The 20,388-nt window shown below is 43.9% G+C and overlaps 1 protein-coding gene across 1 annotated transcript; it reads left to right on the forward strand.

The window, feature by feature from the left end:
- Nucleotides 1–580: 580 nt before the first annotated feature.
- On the forward strand, nt 581–20,104 carry LOC115464246 (zinc transporter 10-like). The gene is made up of 4 exons (XM_030194644.1): nt 581–1,314; nt 1,801–1,878; nt 12,028–12,264; nt 19,132–20,104. Exons 1-4 carry the CDS (start codon nt 780–782, stop codon nt 19,611–19,613), a joined length of 1,332 nt encoding a protein of 443 aa, XP_030050504.1. The 5' UTR covers nt 581–779; the 3' UTR covers nt 19,614–20,104.
- Nucleotides 20,105–20,388: the final 284 nt, after the last annotated feature.

Genomic DNA, 20,388 nt, shown 5'->3' on the forward strand with positions numbered 1-20,388 from the left:
ACATACAGCTGCTTCCTCTCAGCAGCCAGTTGGAGTTTTTTTTTCTTACAGAAAAAACTGACAGCAAAAAGGAAGGGAAGTACATCTGAATTTTCAGCAGCAACACCCTCACTTTCCAGCTGTTCTGGGGCTGCGATGGATCAAGGACTGTCTGTCAAGGTTAGGAAAGAGAAAGATAGGACTGCGCTCACTAGCTGCCCCAGCCCATGGCCTCCCTGCACTCCTCCCACCTTGGGTACCATCCACCATAGTGGGAAAATTCTCACCCAAGCCGGGTGTCCCGATGGTAGATCCCCCTGGGTGTGGGTGCTCCGGGTGCCTGGCAGTGGCACCATGTTAAGGTGCACCCTAGGGACACTCCGCCTCATTACATCTCTCCGGGGTCAGACTGTTACGCCTGTGAATTGCTCTACCTAACCTGGCAGAAAGAATGAGTCATCGATTCCCTATCTTCTAGGATGGGCTGAGAGAGTTGCTCAGCCCTCCCTTGTTGAGGGAAGGGGACTGGCCAGGGCTGGCTTTCACTTAAAATGCTGAGGCCAGCATCTGTGCTACTGCTGACAGGCTGTTAAAAGGCAGAGGCAGGGAGTGGCCAGAGCTCAGAAGCTCTGCCAGAGACAGGGCATTCTGCAATGGAAGACCGTCCTAGAGGGGGGTGGGGGGTCAGAGAATGAGCAGCAGTGCTATAGAGGAGGAAGGAGCACCGATTGTAAGCTAAAGTAGGTGCCACCGGGGTACAAAACGGTGCAGATTGATAGGGTAGCCCGGGGGCAGTAGGCATGGGGAGGTACACGGGTAAGACCTGCCGCCTCATCTTCATGCTGGTGCTCACTGGCGGTTTCTTCGTGGCTGAGCTGGTGTCCGGCTACCTGGGCAACTCAATCGCTCTGGTGTCTGACTCATTCAGCATGTTGTCTGACTTGATCTCGCTGTGTGTGGGGCTGACGGCCGCCCGGGTCTCCCACAGGACGCGGCGAGGGCAACGGGCCACTTTCGGCTACTCGCGAGCCGAGGTGGTGGGAGCTCTGTGTAATGCCGTCTTCCTCACCGCCCTCTACTTCACCATCCTGGTGGAGGCACTAATGCGGCTCGCTCGACCCGAGATAATTGACCGTGTGGAGCTGGTGCTGATTGTGGGTGTCCTCGGGTTGGTTGTGAACATCGTGGGGCTCCTTGTCTTCCAGGACTACAGCTGCTTCTGCCCAGCCAAGGATGATCAGCCCCATCGGAGGCAGCGCTCGGGCTCTGGCTGCAGCCTCCAGGAGACCTCAGGAGCAGCCGAGGCGCTGGGCTCCTTACACCCCGACCAAGCAGGTGCTACTCTGTCCCATGCCACTGGCATCTCTCCTGCCCCCCTTTCCCCCCAGCCCTTTCTCTGTTCTTGCCTTCATGCCCTGTCCCATACCCCAGTCACCCAATTCCCTCATATTGTTTACTAGAGCAGAGGCTGGGCTGGGCTGCATGTCAGGGTCTGTTGGCACAAGTGGTGGGATTTTCTTGGGCATCTCTGTTCTGGGTTCTCCCTTTTCCTACTTATTTCATATTCCCCCCCCCCCCCCCCCCAAAAAAAAAAAAAAAAAAAAGAATGATAGCTGCAGATGGTGATTGTAGCCTGTGTAATGTTCAGCTGGCTGTCACTTATCTAAGTGGTGGGTTTTGGGAAGGTGTGTGCATTTGGTTTGCATTAGAGATTTCATTATAGAATGACTTGTGCATTTTTTAAATGCTGGTTTTTGAGAAAATTGGTTTCTTTCATTTGTAGAATTTATACACAACACAGAGTTTCTTCTTTGGCTACAGGTGTGAGCACCCAGGATGAGTCTGATGAGCAAGGGAAACAGACTGATACCAAGAAAGCCGCCGCACTGAACATCAGAGGTACTGTGCAATAGATAAGAGATGTTGGGCCCAGTGGGGGCATTTATCCTATTATGGATCACCTGGCATTCAGGGCTCCCTGCTGCATGTGACAGTCGGAGATCGCATCTGATACAGAGGCCAGTGCAGTGCTAGAATATTCTGAGGGGAAAAATCTCCTTACAGTGATTTCTCCTGGGATGGTCTATGGCTCATTATTACCTCTCCTATTCACATCAGTTCATTTCCTATAGGAATGCATTGTCCATTTTATGTGAAGAAAGACTAGCTAGATCGCAAACAAACAAACAAAAAAGCTACTTTCCTTATTTGAAAGGAAACTCTCACATTTACCAAATAGTCCCATGGAGCAAAAAGGGCTGAATGAGGTGAGAAAATCAGTTTCCTCTGATAAAGTGACAGGGAATTATGATGTTGTGACTTGAAGAGAACAGGGCAGAGTATTGTCAGAATTCAATGTTAAATCAGAAAACATCAGAAAAACAAGGTCTACAACACCAACATTAGCTAGTATGCAGATTCTGGAGTTATTGTGTTTATGGCGCCACCTGATGGTGTAGCAAGTGGGATACAGACACACAAAACACAGTCCCTTCTTCATGAAGCTTACAGTCTAGTAGAGATACACCAGAACATGTTGGAGAGTGGGAGAGAGCTGTTGAATTAAAACAGTGGGGCAGCATATCCAGAATATCTTTAAATTTGATTCTCCTTTAACATATGATATAGTAATTCAATGGGGATACCAGATGTTTGCCAATCTAAATTGCTGAATAGCCTACTTATCTTGAAAATAATTGGAAAATTCTACTATGTTATCTGTAGGCATATGGTGAGGCTATGTTTTTAAATACATAAGTATGAAAGAGTAATTGTTGAGAGGGAAGGTTTACTACAGGATTCTTCAATGCAAGGCCTAGGGGCCAAAGGTGGTCTCCATTGTCTTTCTGTTTTTATTTTCCTGCTACTCTGTCTCTCTACCCAGGCTCAGGACAGAAAGGGGAAAAGTGAATGGGGATAGGGACCTCATGCTTGAAGGGCAAGGCATTTCTCAATAGACAAAAGAGAATGCATTTGGAAATTCTCACAAACTTGAGAATACCGCCCCCCCACCCCCTACCACCACCAATGAATGTGGTCTGGTGGGGTTGAATGTGATTGACACATACTGGTCAGTGGTGTCATAGCCCTGCATGGGAAGATATTGGGTGGCTTTCCTTCAGTTCATTAGAATCCAAAGTGGCCCCAGCTTAAAAATTAATGAAGACCACTGGTTTGCTTCATAAATTTCTCTTGCCCTTTATATCCTCAGCAATCTGTGTTTCAGAGCTCATTTTAGCACAGAGACGGTCTTAACTGCCTTTTTAAGCGAAATTTACTCTCATCTTGACAAACATAACATTGTTCTTGCTATCTCGTTCAATCTTTCTGCAGCTTTTGACTTGGTTGATCATTCACTTCTCATATCTCACCTTGCATCCCTCAGTGTGATGGGTTCCATTTTCACTTGGATCTTTTCCTTTCTATCAAATCGTTCTTACAAGGTTGTCACGCCCTCTTCACACCCCTTAGCTTGTGGGGTTCCACAGAGTTCTATGTCTCGTCTCCTTATTAATCTCTTTAAAAGCTCCCTTGCCACTGTCATTCAGTCTACTGGTATTTCATTCCACTTGTACACAGACAATATTTTCTTGATCTACCCTACCAATCTGCTTCTCCTCTCTTTAAGACTGTCTAGCTCTAGTATCAAGTTGGTCTGTGATCGCAGGATAGTCCTAAATAAAGAAAAAACTGTGGCCTGTTGGTTCACCAGTGGTCTTCCTAGCCCAGCTCTCTCCTTAAATTTATTTGGTATTTTACCTGTAGAATCTTTTTACTTCTTAGGCATTATTGTTGACTCCAAACTCACCTTTTTACCTGTAGACTCTTTATTTCTTAGGCATTACTTGCAACTCCCAACTCACCTTTTCCCCACAGATTTCCATCGTATGCAAGGCTGGCTTTTATTTCCTTCATCAGCTATGCTTAGTCAGAAGGTACTTTGACCATGATACATTTCATTCTCTCATTATCTCTCTACTTGTTACCAGGTTGGGCTATTATAATATAATAATATAATCTATCTGGGCTGCTCCCTGTCAAATCTAAAGAAATTACAGTCACTCTGGAACACAGCTATTTGTCACACATGAAGATTTGACCATGTTCCTCCCTTGCGTTATAAACACCACTGGCTCCTGGATCCCAGTAAAAAAAAAAAAAAAGGATCATCTTTAAAACTCTTACTCTCACTTTTAAGGCCTTTAGGATAGCCTTCCTCTTTATCAGGTCTCACCATCCCATACTCCTTGGTTAGACTGCTTTTGTCTATTAATGATCATCATTTACTCCTCCCTGGCCTCAGACATGCCCAGTTAGAATCTACCAGACGACTGCCTTCTTTTTTCCTGCTCCTTTCCTATGAAACTCTTTGCCTTTTCCAATCCATGCTGAACTCTCCTTTATGAAATTTAAATCTGCTCTGAAAACTTGGCTTTTTCATAAAGCATTAGATTCCAATTAGGATTGTGTTCTGTAAATATCACCGTTATTTCCTACCTCCCCTTTCCTAGTCCTCCCCCAATAATACTTCCCCCCCCCCCCCCCCCCCACTTTTTCCCCATTTTTATCTCTAGGCTAGATTGAGCCTATCTGAATGTGTTGCTCTTTCCTGTCTTGAATTGTAGTTCTTGTTTTGATTGTAGACTGTTAACCACTTTGATCAGCTAGTTAGTTAATGGCGGTATAGCAAATTTTAATAAACTGTAAACTATGATGTATGGTCTTCTGTATGTATTTATTTGATGATCAGCAGTTCTTTAGTACTTTGTAGCCTGATCTTTTTTGTTGATTTTGGTGTCATTGTTTAAATTATTAATAAAGTTTGTGAACTGAAAAAAGAAGTGAGGCAACTGCAAGGAAGAAAGTTGTGGAGAATGTATATGAGGAAGTAGCTCCTGGCTACTTAGGGTGCCATATACAGAAGCAATAGACAAATAACCAATTTGAGAATAACTGGATATAAGATGTAAATCCCAGACCCAGGAAAATGAGTGGAGTCTAACTGGGAATCAGCAGGAAAATCATTGGCCTATAATAATCTATATAGGAAATGTAGAGCTGGGAATGCTTGTGAGAGGGTTTGGGTGGGCAGGCGGGCATACAATCAGCAATATTACTACTACTACTACTATTTAGCATTTCTATAGCGCTACAAGGCATACGCGGCACTGCACAAACATAGAAGAAAGACAGTCCCTGCTCAAAGAGCTTACAATCTAATATAAAATGCTGTTTCTGTTCATGAAACCTTAATTCCCTGTTCCTCAAACAGTCTTATTTCAACAAAACATTGGTGCTAACCGAAACTACCTAGCTCCCCAAAGTTTCTGTTATGTTTTACGTTTGCCCCCTCTAACAAGCCTAGGGCTCAAACAGCTAGCAGATCCCACACATAATCACTCACAATGGAGAGACCTGAACTCCATTATGCCCCCTACATCTGCCACAAAACAAAATAAAACCTTTTACTTACAGGATAGCTGCTAGATTAATTCCCAACTTTTCTAGAGGCTTTTTAAATGTCAGTTTCTATGTCCATCTCCTTAAGTTCCTCATGAGTTTTCTCCTTATATGGTGTTTAGCCACGCCCAGTTCATCCCAGAATACACTAGGCAGGGTCTGGGTGCCGCCATTTTGATCCGGGCAAGCTCGAGGGAGGAGCTGTTGCTCTTGCTCTCCTGCTTTCACCACCAGGGAAAGTTAAAGAAAAAAGATTTGGGCGGGGGGTGGGGGGCTTAGGGTCCACTGGACCACCAGAGAAATTAAAAAAAAAAAGTGTGGGATTGGGGAGGGCCCAGTGCATCAGAGTTGTCGAACACATTTGACAGCTCGGACTCGCAAACAGCAAGCATGCACAAAGGGGGATACGTGCAGCTCATTTGCGTGCAATCCCCTCATTTGCGTGCAATCCCCTTTGTGCATTGAACCCTTTATCTGGAGCACTGGTGTTTTCCACTTCCATGGGCTGGAGAACATGTTCCTTCTCCACCCTCTCCCAATGTCATGTGTTAGGAACCCTCGGCCTTCTCGGGAAGTTTCCTCCTCATTGAGCTCGGAAACCTGGATTTCTCCCGAGCCTTCTTTTCCTTTCTTTGAGTGCCTAGCAACCTTTCATGGGTGCCCTCTGTTGGCTGCAAGTTTATTTGCAACTAGTTTTCTTGGGCTATCCTTATTCCAGACAATTGTAGGAGAGTATTAAGCGCGAGGTGGAAGTTCCCTTACAAAACCTCTCCCCCCACCACCCTTCTCACAACACATATATGAAGTCTACAGAGTTGGGAGAACTGGCAATCAGTCTACCAGTTTAAATAGACATTTTAAATTATAGAGCTGCCTCTCTAACCAGGTGCTGTGTGGCTTCTCCTGCTGCCCAGCATCCCTATGTGTCTGCTGCCGGGCATGGGGCATGGCTGCTGCCCCCCGCTGCTGCTGTCCCCCCCCCCCCCCCCCCACAGGATTGTCACCAATGCTTTTTTTGTAGGAAAAAAGGTACCGGTACTCATTATGGGCGGGGTCACCATCTATGGTCCCACCCCTGTGGTAGCCACACCCCTTATACCAGCCATGGCGCATATAAGCAGTATCATTGAAAATACTATACCAGTATAGGAGAAAAAAAATAACGTTTGATTTTTTTTTCATTATAAATAATTTCTATAAGCTGTTACAGTTCTAGTATACCCAATGCAAAATAAGACAGCAGGTATAAATTCTCAAATTGGTCATATTCCAAACACTAAAATGAAAATAAATGATTTTTTCTACCTTTGTTGTCTGGTGACTTTGTTTTTCTGATCATGTTGGTCCCAGTCTTTGATTCTGCTGCTCTCTATCTGTTCCCTTAACTCCGTTTCCAGGGCTTCCTTTCCATTTATTTCTTTACTTTCCTCCTTTCTTCTTCATTTCTTGCCCTACATCCATAGGTAAAAGCTGGGTCCTCTGCGGACTTGACTGGAGGAGGTATAGAATGCATCCAGCTTTTGCCTATTTTATTCATCCATGTGTAGTTATTCTCCTCTTTTCCCTTTCCCCCATCTTGTCAGTACACATCTCCTTCCTCTTTCCATCCACGTCCAGCATTTCTCCTCTCTCCTCCCCTCCATCCATGTTCATCTCACTTCCTCTCGCTTCCCTCCCCTCTCCTCCATCCATGTCCAGCATTTCAACTCTCTCACCTTCCCTCCATGTCCAGAATTTCTATTCTCTCCCCTAAATCCATGTGCATCTCCTCCTCTGTCATTCCTCCCCTGCCGAGAGAAAGAGCGGGGGGGGGGGGGGGGGGGGGGCAAAATTCCCTGGGCCTGGGCCTCCAAGGGGGCTCGGCGCCGGGGTCTCACTCTCTCTCCTGCTTCTGACGGGACCCAAGTGATCACATCCCAACAGGTGCAGGAGAGAGAGAACTCTGGAGCCAGGCCCCTCTTGGAGGCTGGGGAGGACCCAGAGGAGCAGAGAAAAAGCAGCCGCTGGGGCAAGCATTTACAATTGCAGGGGGTGGCAGAGGTGGGACCATAGATGGTGACCCCGCCCATAATGAGTACCGGTACCTTTTTTCCTACAAAAAAAGCATTGGCGACAATCCTGGGGGGGTGGGGGGCGGGGGTTGGACAGCAGCAGCGGGGGGCAGCAGCCATGCCCCATGCACTGCTCAGTCTCTCGGCAGCCCTGTCTGTAGACATTGCCTAACTGGATACTCAATCAGACCTGATTTGCTCAAACATTTAGATACCTTGGGCCCGATAATTCAGAACTATGTAATCGCCCAGGAATGGCTACTGGCTGGTTAAATAGCACTTAGACAACTTACTGCTAATATTCAATGTGAGATAGCCAGTTATCTTTGCTGAATGTTAGCACTTAGTGGCTAGCTGCTAACTGGCTATGACGCATGACAGCCAGTTAAGTGTGGATATTTAGTGCTAACCGGTTAAGTGCTTAGCGGTTAAAGATGGGCCTGCTATTTATACAGCCTATCTTTAACTGCTAAGCGCTTAACTGGTTAGCACTGAATATTGACTTAAATGGTTAAGTTGTTGCAGACAAAACTGAAACTAGACATTCATGTTGGTTGCTGCAAACAGCTTAGCATTGAATATCTGTGGTCAGTTCCGGTGCTGGCAGCTAACTGTGCTGCCTGCCGCTTGCTGAATATCGGTGGTGGTGGTGCGAGGGGGGGGGGGGCTTATGTTTACTTTTCCTGTCCTCCACCCTTTCTTGTTGCCAAGCTTGTGGTTAATGAAAGTACTTGCTATTGCAGAGCATCATGTTCATTGATAGACTGACAATGACATTATGAAAATGATTAGATTTTTTTTTGTTACATTTGTACCCCGCGCTTTCCCACTCATGGCAGGCTCAATGCGGCTTACATGGGGCAACGGAGGGTTAAGTGACTTGCCCAGAGTCACAAGGAGCTGCCTGTGCCTGAAGTGGGAATCAAACTCAGTTCCCCAGGACCAAATTCCACCACCCTAACCACTAGGCCACTCCTCCACTCCATACTGAAAATGGAGAACCTGAGATTAATTTCTAGCAATTGACTGTGTGTGCAACTCTGAAGACTGAGCTGCATCTTGAAAAATATAAAAATCCAGAGTTTTAGGACTGTGTGATCTGTTTTAATCAGAGCTGGTGCAAGAGTAGTGGGTGTTCTAGGTGAATCTTCAGCCTTAGACCCCTCCTCAGTTGACTTTCAGGCACCTATCCTGCAGCACCCACAAAACTTTGATAATTAAACTTGAACAATCATGACCACCACACAAGCATCCTATAAAAATGCAGGTTAAGTATGTGTTGATGGTTCTTTTGAGTTTGTGAGGCTGTTGGGACCTATTGTTTTCCTTTGACTCGGCTGCTGTTTTCTGCCCCCAATAAGTGGTTATAATAGGCGACAACAATGGTTGGGGTGGCTGTACCAGGACTTCCCTTTATGTATTTATGCAAAGCCCATTCTAGCCCGTTCCTCTGCTGTATATTGTAAAATATTCAGAAAGTAGGCCTCAGAAGTCCTTGTTATATTAGTCTACCTTCTTTGAAAAATATCAACCCACAGTGGTTTAGAATAATTTAAAACTCCAGGTTTTCTTTTAACTACCTGTACACTCACTCTATCCCTTCTCTTTCTATTTTACCACACTTGATGAATTAGGGGCTCAGGAAACCCCAGTAGACCACAGCTCAAATAACCTCTTGTTGTATTTACCCTTGGCTGAAACTTTCAAACTACAAGGAGTTACCCAGTGGGCGTCATTACAGTGACACATATATTCCCCATGTGACCACAGAGCAATGGTTCCAAAAGTATGTGTTGCCTGCCCTGCCCTGAAATATTCTCCACCTACCTGTCATTGAGGGAGTAGCTGGAAGAGTAGCAGCTCTGTGACCTTGATCAGAACAGGGAGTAATGATTGTGTCCAATTAGAAGCAAGGAAGATAATGATCTCTACCACAGATCAGTAACAAAACTGCTGATAGGTTTACGGAGCAGTGGTTTTGTCCATTGATTAGAGCCAGAGCAGGGAGCAGTGACTCTCTACAATACTGATTAAAGTAAGAGTAGCAGCCTTGTGGAGATCACCTGTATTAGGAACCAAACTGTGTCCCTAAAGGAGTAGAATAGAGCGGAGGAAAGAGAAAGAAAGGGCTGGGTGTGAGGAGGGGAAAAGAAAGAGGACAGGAGAGAGAAAGAAGAGGAAGAGAAAGGTTCCAGAGGAGATCCGGGAAATTATAGACCGGTGAGTCTGACGTCGGTGCCGGGCAAGATGGTGGAGGCTATTATTAAGAATAAAATTGCAGAGCATATACAAAAACATGGACTGATGAGACAAAGTCAGCACGGATTTAGTGAAGGGAAGTCTTGCCTCACCAATCTAATGCATTTTTTTGAGGGGGTAAGCAAACATGTGGACAATGGGGAGCCGGTTGATATTGTATATCTGGATTTTCAGAAGGCGTTTGACAAAGTGCCGCACGAAAGACTCCTGAAGAAATTGCAGAGTCATGGAATCGGAGGTAGGGTATTATTATGGATTAAGAACTGGTTGAAAGATAGGAAGCAGAGAGTAGGATTGCGTGGCCAGTATTCTCAGTGGAGGAGGGTAGTTAGTGGGGTCCCGCAGGGGTCTGTGCTGGGTCCGTTGCTTTTTAATGTATTTATAAATGACCTAGAGATGGGAATAACTAGTGAGGTAATTAAATTCGCCGATGACACAAAATTATTCAGGGTCGTCAAGTCGCAGGAGGAATGTGAACGATTACAGGAGGACCTTGCGAGACTGGGAGAATGGGCGTGCAAGTGGCAGATGAAGTTCAATGTTGACAAGTGCAAAGTGATGCATGTGGGTAAGAGGAACCCGAATTATAGCTACGTCTTGCAAGGTTCCGCGTTAGGAGTTACGGATCAAGAAAGGGATCTGGGTGTCGTCGTCGATGATACGCTGAAACCTTCTGCTCAGTGTGCTGCTGCGGCTAGGAAAGCGAATAGAATGTTGGGTGTTATTAGGAAGGGTATGGAGTCCAGGTGTGCGGATGTTATAATGCCGTTGTATCGCTCCATGGTGCGACCGCACCTGGAGTATTGTGTTCAGTACTGGTCTCCGTATCTCAAAAAAGATATAGTAGAATTGGAAAAGGTACAGCGAAGGGCGACGAAAATGATAGTGGGGATGGGACGACTTTCCTATGAAGAGAGGCTGAGAAGGCTAGGGCTTTTCAGCTTGGAGAAGAGACGGCTGAGGGGAGATATGATAGAAGTGTATAAAATAATGAGTGGAATGGATCGGGTGGATGTGAAGCGACTGTTCACGCTATCCAAAAATACTAGGACTAGAGGGCATGAGTTGAAGCTACAGTGTGGTAAATTTAAAACGAATTGGAGAAAATTTTTCTTCACCCAACGTGTAATTAGACTCTGGAATTCGTTGCCGGAGAACGTGGTACGGGCGGTTAGCTTGACGGAGTTTAAAAAGGGGTTAGATAGATTCCTAAAGGACAAGTCCATAGACCGCTATTAAATGGACTTGGAAAAATTCCGCATTTTTAGGTATAACTTGTCTGGAATGTTTTTACGTTTGGGGAGCGTGCCAGGTGCCCTTGACCTGGATTGGCCACTGTCGGTGACAGGATGCTGGGCTAGATGGACCTTTGGTCTTTCCCAGTATGGCACTACTTATGTACTTATGTACTTATGAGGGAAGAAACAAGATGGCAGTGAATAAAGACTAAGAAAGAGGGTGAGGTCCCTCAGTGTCATCTGGTACACATGATAGTCACTGTGTAGGTGATGATAGTTGGATCTGAGACATAAGCAAATCAGGTCTATGGTGGTCTTGGACACTTTTTTACCTTACTGAATGGCACCTTCCTGCACTTAAAGAACACCATTACCTATACAATGATTTTTACTATTCTCACCTATACCAGAATGCATTAAACCCAATCCTCACCCCTGCTAATCTCTAGATGGAGAAATCCAAACAGTTTGTTGATGAACCTGGAAGAGGGAGGATGCTGAATAGGGATCTGCTATAGGAATCCTTGTGGAGAGGATTTGGGGTCACTGGTTTAGTGCATTGAAGTACACGTCAGGTGTGGCCTTGGGATTCTCTTTTAGATCCCTTCAGCCAGGTGACCTGCCCCCTTGGGGTGACTGCATGCATGTTTTTGACATACTAAACTGCAAAGGCTACCAAGAGAGAGTGCTAGGATGAAAGGTGCATTATTCTGGTTATTGTCTCAGATAACACATATTAATACAAAGCTTATATTCCACAAGCATCTTTCAAGTTCAGTGTGGATTACAAAACATTAACTAGCCATAGCTAGGGTATTACAGTCTCCAATATATTATGCAGAAGTCATTGTAAATAGAGTTGTGCCCAAGTATTTTGGAAAAAAAAATGTCTTCAGGTTTCAGTTATCTTCATTCTAGTCATAGCTGTTTTGAACGGGGAGGAGGGGAACTGTCACATCATGGTGGGTTTTGACACGAAGGTAACTTGTCATCAAAGAGTGAAAATGAAGACTAAGCAAGTGTTTCCTTTCTTTATATAGGTGTGCTTCTGCATGTCATGGGAGATGCTCTGGGTTCAGTAGTTGTGGTGATTGCTGCCACAATTTTCTATGTGAAGCCTTTGGAGGGCACCGAATGTACCTGGCAGTGCTATATTGATCCAAGCCTGACTGTGCTCATGGTCATTATTGTTTTATCCTCGGCCTTCCCTCTAATCAAAGAGACCTCTACAATTTTGCTGCAGATGGTTCCGAAAGGTGTTGATGTGAAAGAGATTGGTAAGATATTTGTCCTTTCCCTTTTCTCTTAACAATTTTGCTTTGAGTGTGTGCCAGGGTTGGTTCATTTCTGGAAGGATTTCTGTGGATTGTGTGTGTATAACAGCTTTGTGGTCCCTGGGGATGGGAAATTTGTGGTCACATGTGTACTTAAGCAACGGGTTTGAAATCTCTCTGGATTAGTGAAAGCCTGCATTTAGAGACGATTAAAGTCAGCAGGTCTGAAGCATTTCTGTTGCTTATTTCTGTGCAGAAGAAAAGTGGGAACAGTTGTATTCTTACTGTTTATACAACAGCAATGTTGGGGGGGGGGGGGGAGGAAGGAAGAGGCCCAGTTAAATTAAGGAGTTTGGCACATTATTCCAGTGGAAAAATGCTTTATATATCTAGTATAAAAATGTATAAGGTGTCAAAATGTATGCAAAGAATACACAGAATAGATACTGAGGGTGGCAGGTTCCTAACCCAAAGCAGTTCCAACCTAATACCTACTATTTAGAGTTGCCAGCAGGCTCCGGATTCACCTGACAAGGTTGATCCAGTCCTGGTTTTACCCCACTGCTTGCAGGGTCTTGCAGTTCTGATTTCCCCATTGCCTTCCCTAAGAGAATTGTTATTTCAAAGTTGTCAATGGTACTTGCTACAAACTAATGTTATATCTTTCCACGCAAGTAACCCTCTTACTTATAATGTCATTATCATTTAAGGAGGAAAAAAGACTTCAGACACTCAACATTCTGTGTGGGCACACAATGAAGGATTGAATGCTTTACATCCACTGACACTGGAAGTTCATCCCAATGTGGATAATGCATGAGATCCTCATCATAAGGTGAGAAACTTATCTTACTATGTTCTCTCTCTTGTTATACACTAGCAACATTCAACTAGGCTGTATCCGTAACTGTGGCTGGGAACGCTCTACAGAGCGCTTCTGTTTCGCTTTAGCTTCTTAAGGTGGAACAGCGCTGAATCTACAGGTTATAATCCTTGGCCCCTATGGGACTGAATAATCGTATCGAATGGGGAGCCGTTATTTAAGGGTTATTGTGGTAGATCCCTGTAATAGATGGCTGGCCCTTTAAGTAATTAGTCATTCTCGCGATAGGGAGAGCGAAGGTTTAAAAATAGACAGCCACTACGCAGGTAGCTCTGGCATAGCAAGATGGCTGGATACAACTAGGTAAGCGTTGCACAGCTTGATCCCGTTGCCACATTCCATATACTCCCCCCTCGTATTAACTGCTTTATTTTGATATTGTAGGACTTTGAATGGCTGTGGATTTCGCTCCTTAAGAAGCTAAAGCGAAACAGAGGCGTTCTGTAGAGTGTTCCCAGCCGCAGTTACAGATACAGCCTAGTTGAATGTTGCTAGTGTATAACAAGAGAGAGAACATAGTAAGATAAGTTTCTCACCTTATGATAGAAGGTTATTAAGCCTATTAACATATTGGTTGGAGGTTTTTTGACTTATGAGGAGCTCATGCATTATCCACATTGGGATGAACTTCCAGTGTCAGTGGATGTAAAGCATTCAATCCTTCATTGTGTGCCCACATAGAATGTTGAGTGTCTGAAGTCTTTTTTCCTCCTTAAATGATAACGACATAAGTAAGAGGGTTACTTGTGTGGAAAGATATTCCTTAAGAGAAGCAAGACTACAAATCCCTGCATGCAGTGTGGTAAACCCATAATTGGATCAACTCTGTCAGGCAGATTTGGATTGAATTGGCAACAGTATTACAAATAAAGTAGGTTGCCAACTGGATCCAGATTCACAGGACAGGGTTGATCAAGTCCTGGGTTTACCCTGTTGAATGCAGGTACTTGTAGTTCTGATTTTCCCCATTGCAATCCCTAAGAAAAGCAAGACTACAAGTCCCATCATACAGTGGTGTAAACCCAGGACTGGATCAGCCCTGTCCTGTGAATCTGGATTCAGCTGGCAGCCTTAAATAAAGGTATCTTTTAGGGCCTGGCTAATCAAGGTCTTTTCCTATTGACTCACAATGAATGGCTAGCATTAGTGTTCTGAATGGTCCAGAATATGGTTCTGCAACTTCTTTCCAGCTCTAGAGCTAGAGCAGCAGGGGTGTTCAACTCCAGCCCTTCCTTCTAGGCAGTCTGCAGGAAAGAGGAAGGGAGAGGTGAGCCTGAAGAATTTAATTTATTAAAACTTATATACTGCCATATTGGCTAAAAAAGACATTCAAGACAGTTTACAATATAAGAAGTTATGTTTACTTAAAAATTGCAGTATAGCAAAGAGAGGGAGCAAAGTACAAACAAAATTCCAAACAGCAAAACAAAAAGTACCAGGAGCCTTCAAAAAAAGGGAATAAAAACTTTATTTATTTATTTATTTATTATTATTTAAACAATATACAAGTTGTAATAACACACTTGTGAAAACACAGAGATCATTAAAGGAAAATAAACATCTAGACCCTCAGGTCTCAACAAATGATTTTTTTTTTTAACAAATCATATCTCTTTCTCAGACCTCAATTTTCAAGGGGGGGGGGGGGAAGGTGGTGAAAATCATATAGGAGAGATTAATAAAAGGAAACCTTATCTATTTGTTAGTGGCATTACTTCTGATGTTTTCTCGCTGTTTCTTATAATTATTCACAATTCAAGCTTTTCCTATCTACGAAACTCTGTAATTGTTCAGGATCATAAAAAATATACTTGTTATTCAAATATTTGACAATACATTTACAGGGGTAGGCGAGTAGAAATGAAGCTCCCATCTCTCTCACTCTCTCCCTTTGTAACAGAAATTTTCTACGTCTCTCCTGAGTTACTAGGGAATAAAAACTTTAATCGATTGTTTGGATGAAACAATCCTAGAATGGGCCTGACACGGTCCGTGTTTCGGCGCACAGCGCCTGTGTCAGGCCTGGGGGTGTCCAACCGCGGCTCTTTTTGAAGGCTCCTGGTACTTTTTGTTTTGCTATTTAAAAATTGCTACACCTCCTTTCAGAGATGCCAAGTTACCCAGTTCCATGCTGGAGATTTTGGGACAAATCTGATCTTGATTTTGAACTTACAACCCAAAGCAGTGTGGGATTTGTAGTGCTTGATCCTGCCCATTGAAATCAGTGCTGCAAGTCCCATAGTGCACCGATGGGATGGTCAGGACTGTTCCAACATTTCCAGCCTGGAACTGGGTAACTTGGCAGCTTAGTCCTTTTATGATGAGCAGGTCAAGACAGTTTACAATTAAAACAAATTTTAAAAGTTGGAAAGAACTCTATTCAATAGAATAGGAAAGAAACACTCAAAAGATACAGACATTCTCCAACTAAAAGCAAACAAATGTACTGCAGGAAAATTGCTTCAGAACCTGGGCCTGGGCAAGCTAGACACCAAAAGTCATATGAAAAAAATATGATTTAAAAGTAGACTTAAAACTTTTAAGTACTGCTTCAGAATATAATGAAATGGGCAAAGAATTCTAGAGACTATGGGCCAGAAAGAAAAGGCAGAATTTCTGGTAGAATCCAAATGAGCTCATGCTGGCGAGAGAAGAACCAAATGCTATTCATATAAGCATCTAAGAGTAGAGATGCCAAATTACTCAGTTCCAAGCTGATTACTTTTTGCCCAGTCTTGGTTTTGAACTTACATCTCAAAGCAGTGTGAGATTTGTAGTGTGTGATCCTGCCCTTTGAAATCAATGGTGCAACACCTAGTTTTTTCTCCTTAAACAAGGAACGAAGGGACTGTACTATCCTGACACACTGAGTTAATTCTCTCTAACTGAACGGATTATCACCCTACTTTGCAGAGCAGAGGCCTTGGTCTTTGAACACACCAGACCCCTGACACAGGCGCTGTGTGCTGAAACATGGCCCGTGTCGGGTCAACATTGGAAAATTGACATTTATAAATAAAGAACTGTGTCCCATTTCTGAGGGCTTCTGGTGCCTTTGTTGTATTTTGCAACTCCCATAGTACACCATGATGGGGTGCTCAGAAATCCAGGACTGTTCTAAAATCTGCCGTCTGGAACTAGATAACCTGGGACATAAGGAATTGTCTATGCAACTAGATAATAAAACATACATCCACTAACATAGTCATCCTATGACAATCGTATCCAAACTGACACCAGACATCACAGAGCAAAGAACAGACACAAAACGGGGGTGAGAGCATCTTGATTGGCAATTCTGCTTGCAAGTTTCAAACTTGAGTCAATTCAGCCTCTTCTTTTGTCTGCTACTGGGCTTAAGCCAGAACAGCATTTTAAGTGCTTTTTTTTCTGAACGCCAAGGAAGCAGGACAAAGCCAGTGATGTAAATCAGTTCTGGCTCCTTTGTGAAACTAGAGAAGAGCAGCCAGTGGGAATGGATCATTTGTTTCCCTCCAGCACTCAAATGAAGTGATTTTTTTTTTTGTATGATTTCCCTACACAGCGAAGGAGATCATAAGAGAGAGTGAAGGAGATCCAAGAGATGAGGAGTGAGTGCCTGTTGAGCTCACTGCTTCGTCCACTGTTAGGTGTGTTGGCTTCCAGGCCTTGCCATTGTTTTTTGTGTGAACTTCTTGGGTGACCACTCTGGGGGAGGGAAAAATGAGTGAAGGAATCAAAGGCCAGGAGAGGAAGGAAAGAGAGTGAATGTGGGGAGGCAAGAGTGAGGGGACTGAAAAGGCTGTGGGTTGTGCAGGAGAAAGAAGGGAGAGAGTGAGTGAGGGCTTGAAAGGCCTGTGGTTTTGGAGTAAGGGGGAGTGGTGGGACTCTGAAGTGTGTAATTTGAAGGGGATTGAAAAAGTGTAGTAGGAGGAGGGAGGATTAAGAAATGAAGGCGATGGTACTCCTTCCACTACCTTCTCTGAGACTCCAAAGAGCAGGCCATGCTTTTGAATTCAGGAACTCCCCCCACCCCACACCTGTCCCAGGAGAACGAGCCGATTCCAGTTTGATGAGGGCGTCTGTGCCTTCTTGGCCAGTGATGTTGAGGAAGACACCTACTGGAGTGGGCAGTTTTTAAGGGGGAAGGAATTGGTGACAATAATGGGTGACTTGAGGAGCACTAGGGATTGGAGGTTGAGACTTGTGACCCTGGTCCTCTATCTCAAGTTCCAAGTCAAAAAGGAGGAGAAAATGGTGGTGCAAGAGGGTAGAGAGATAGGGCTCCATTCTCTCCAGCCACCATCACCTCCCCCCCCCCCCCCCCCAGTGATCCTCCATCTCCCACCAGTACTCAGCACTTTGGCCACCTTGAGGATAAGGAAGATGAAGGTGTGAAGACTGTGTTCAAGTGTGTGTGTGTAAGAGGGAGTGATTTGGTTTTTTGAAGAGTGAAATTTCACACCCAGCCCTGCTGTCTGCCTCCTCCCTCCAATCCAAAGCTCCACATTATTTTTGTTTAGAAATAAAATCTTGATTCTGAAGAATTTCAGAGGACAATCACTGATTAGGCAACTGCTTATAATGAACCAGAATAAAGTAAAGTGCATTCTGGGCTTATCCTTCCCTGCTGTTTTCACTCAAGCAGCTGAAGTGTTGGAAGAGTGTGTGTTGGGGATGGGGAAACAGGGGAAGGAGGTCATGTAGGGAGGACATCTTTATAATACTCTTAATATGCCCCAGTTAAGTTTTCAATCAGAAATTTGTATAGTGGTGGGTCTGGTGCCATTTGTAGGTCTCAGAAGACAATGCTGAAGGATCACAAAAGAAAGCAGCAAAATAATCACTCAACAGTAAGGCTGCAATTTTCTGAATTGTTTTCAATGCTCTGTAGTTGGGAACGACACCCTGTGTTCACTTGAATTTTAAAATCATTTTCCTTTGCACTGGGTCTTGTAATTTTGTTATAGCTTGATTGTGAGAGCCACTGCATTTCAAGCTCTTTGGGGCATGTTTGTTCACAATTTCCCCAAATGTGGGCACTGATTCTGAACTGGCCTTCCATTTCTAGATCGCATGAAAACTCGGATCTTAAAAGGATCAGTGTGGGTGTTAGCAAAGAGTGGAGCTTCCATGGTCACTGTAGCTTCTTGGATTTCCAATCAATATCCATAGCTCTCCCTCTAAAAATAAATTTGAGGTACACACTATGGGCTAGATTCTATATATGGCACCTTTAAAAATTGGCGCCTAAAAAAATACACCTAAAGTCAGATGCAGTTTATAGAATACACCTAGCGCCCATCTACACGACTAAATTTAGTCATAGGATTTACACTAAATAAAACTTGGTGTAAATGCCTACACTACAGTTGGGCATGGACTGGATGTATTCTATAACAATTCACATAGTTTTACAAATGCCCACGACCCGTCCATTCCATGCCCATGGCCATGCTCCTTTTTCAAATGTGCGCCTTATAATCTATACGCATTACTTTACAGAATACGCTTAGACATTGTGTGTGTAAATTCTAATTAATGCCAATGAGTGTCCATAATTGCTTGTTAAGTGGCAATTAGTGGCACTGATTGGCATGTTAACTAATTAAGTTGTGCACACCAATCAGAATACGACCTGATTTGTGCGCACACCTCGTCGCACTTTATAGAATCTGGTGGAATAACCATGGTCTTCACTCCCAGTCCTCAAGGGCTGCCAGCAGGTCAGATTTTCAGGATACCCCTAATGAATATGCATGAGAGAGATTTGCTTGACTATTACCTTCATTGGATGGAAATCTCCCTCATACACATTCATTAAGGCTGTCCCGAAAACTTGACTGTTGGCGGCCTTCAAGGACTGAGAGTAAAGATAAAGGAACTCTAGACCTTTTTTCTAAATAAAATTTTAAATAATAATGGATAATTAAAGAACAATGTTAGTGATTTTTGCTTCTTTGAAAACATGGTGCTCATCTCCCATTGAATGGTTTTATCTATTTCAGGTATGAAACTTGCCAAAGTGCCAGGAGTTAGTAGCATCCACGAGATGCATATCTGGGAACTTGCTAGTGGCATGAACATAGCCACGTTCCATGTCAAATGTCAGGATGCCACTGATTACAATCTTGCCACTCAGAAAATACGACAAGTTCTCCACAATGCTGGAATCCATTCAGTGACTATCCAGCCCGAATTCACCGACCAGCACGACAGCTCCTTGGCTTGCAGCTCACCCTGCATCTCCCAGAAGTGTGATTCCAAGCTCTGCTGCAGTCAGCAGCAGGCGATGATGGCACAAGTTAGCAGTAGTGTGGAGATGAATGGGAACGCTGCTCAGACACTGCCTAAAACTGATGCATTAAATGGGAGTGATGAATTTGAAATCTCCATTGAACCCTGCTGGGGAAGGGGGATGGAGAAGACAATGGGAAATAGTAATGACTTTGAGAAAACGGATGAAATTTTGAAATCAACACATTTTTAAGCTGCTCAGCTTCTATCTGGAACTCTAGCATAGGACAAGATAGTGTGGTTACTGCTGACAATTTTGTAAGGATGTGTGCTGGGCAGGGAATGCCAGCCAGACCCATTTTTGAAATCCTAAAGATGTAATGGGGATTACGTTGTATCTTTGGGAGCTTAACAGTTATGTAAAACATTTCTGTTGGTAGTGTAATGCTCACACTGTTTTGTAAATTATCTTTTTATGCAGTGAATAGGCATTTTTATAGGAAGCAGTGACTTATTTTTTACTCAGGTGCATTGAGACCTCATTGTTTTTGCTGCTGCATTTTACAGTGCTTTGTTGATGGTATTGGGAGCATTCGTTCAACTTGACCTACTAGGGTGACCTTTACACTTGAACCCTCTAAAGAATTGGTGCTCCACTGTGAAGTCCAAAAAAGCCAGTAACGTATAGAGAAACATAGAAAAATGTAGGCAGATAAACACCATATGGCCTATCCAGTCTGCCCATCCGTGCCATCTACTTTCCTTATCACTCCCTTAGAGATCCTATGTCCTTGTCCCAAGCTCTCTTGAATTCAGATACTGTTTTCATCTCTACCACTTCCTCTAGGAGGCCATTCCACGAATTCATCACCCTTTCTGTGAAGAAGTATTTCCTTAGGTTACTTCTGAGTCTTTTCCCTTTCCCCTTCATCCTATGCCCCCTTGTTCCAGAGCTTCCTTCAATTGGAAGAGACTCGCCTCCTGTGCATTTATGCTGCATAGGTATTTAAATGTCTCTATTATATTTC

Source organism: Microcaecilia unicolor, chromosome 3 (genome assembly GCF_901765095.1).
Source record: "Microcaecilia unicolor chromosome 3, aMicUni1.1, whole genome shotgun sequence".
Taxonomy (NCBI): domain Eukaryota; kingdom Metazoa; phylum Chordata; class Amphibia; order Gymnophiona; family Siphonopidae; genus Microcaecilia; species Microcaecilia unicolor.

Bases quoted from the DNA above. Each gene is read 5' to 3' on its own strand.
- LOC115464246 (XM_030194644.1), top strand. From the start codon at position 780: ATGGGGAGGTACACGGGTAAGACCTGCCGCCTCATCTTCATGCTGGTG. The intron at 1,315-1,800 runs GTGCTACTCTGT...CTTTGGCTACAG, and splicing joins CTTACACCCCGACCAAGCAG to GTGTGAGCACCCAGGATGAG. The intron at 1,879-12,027 runs GTACTGTGCAAT...TTCTTTATATAG, and splicing joins CGCCGCACTGAACATCAGAG to GTGTGCTTCTGCATGTCATG.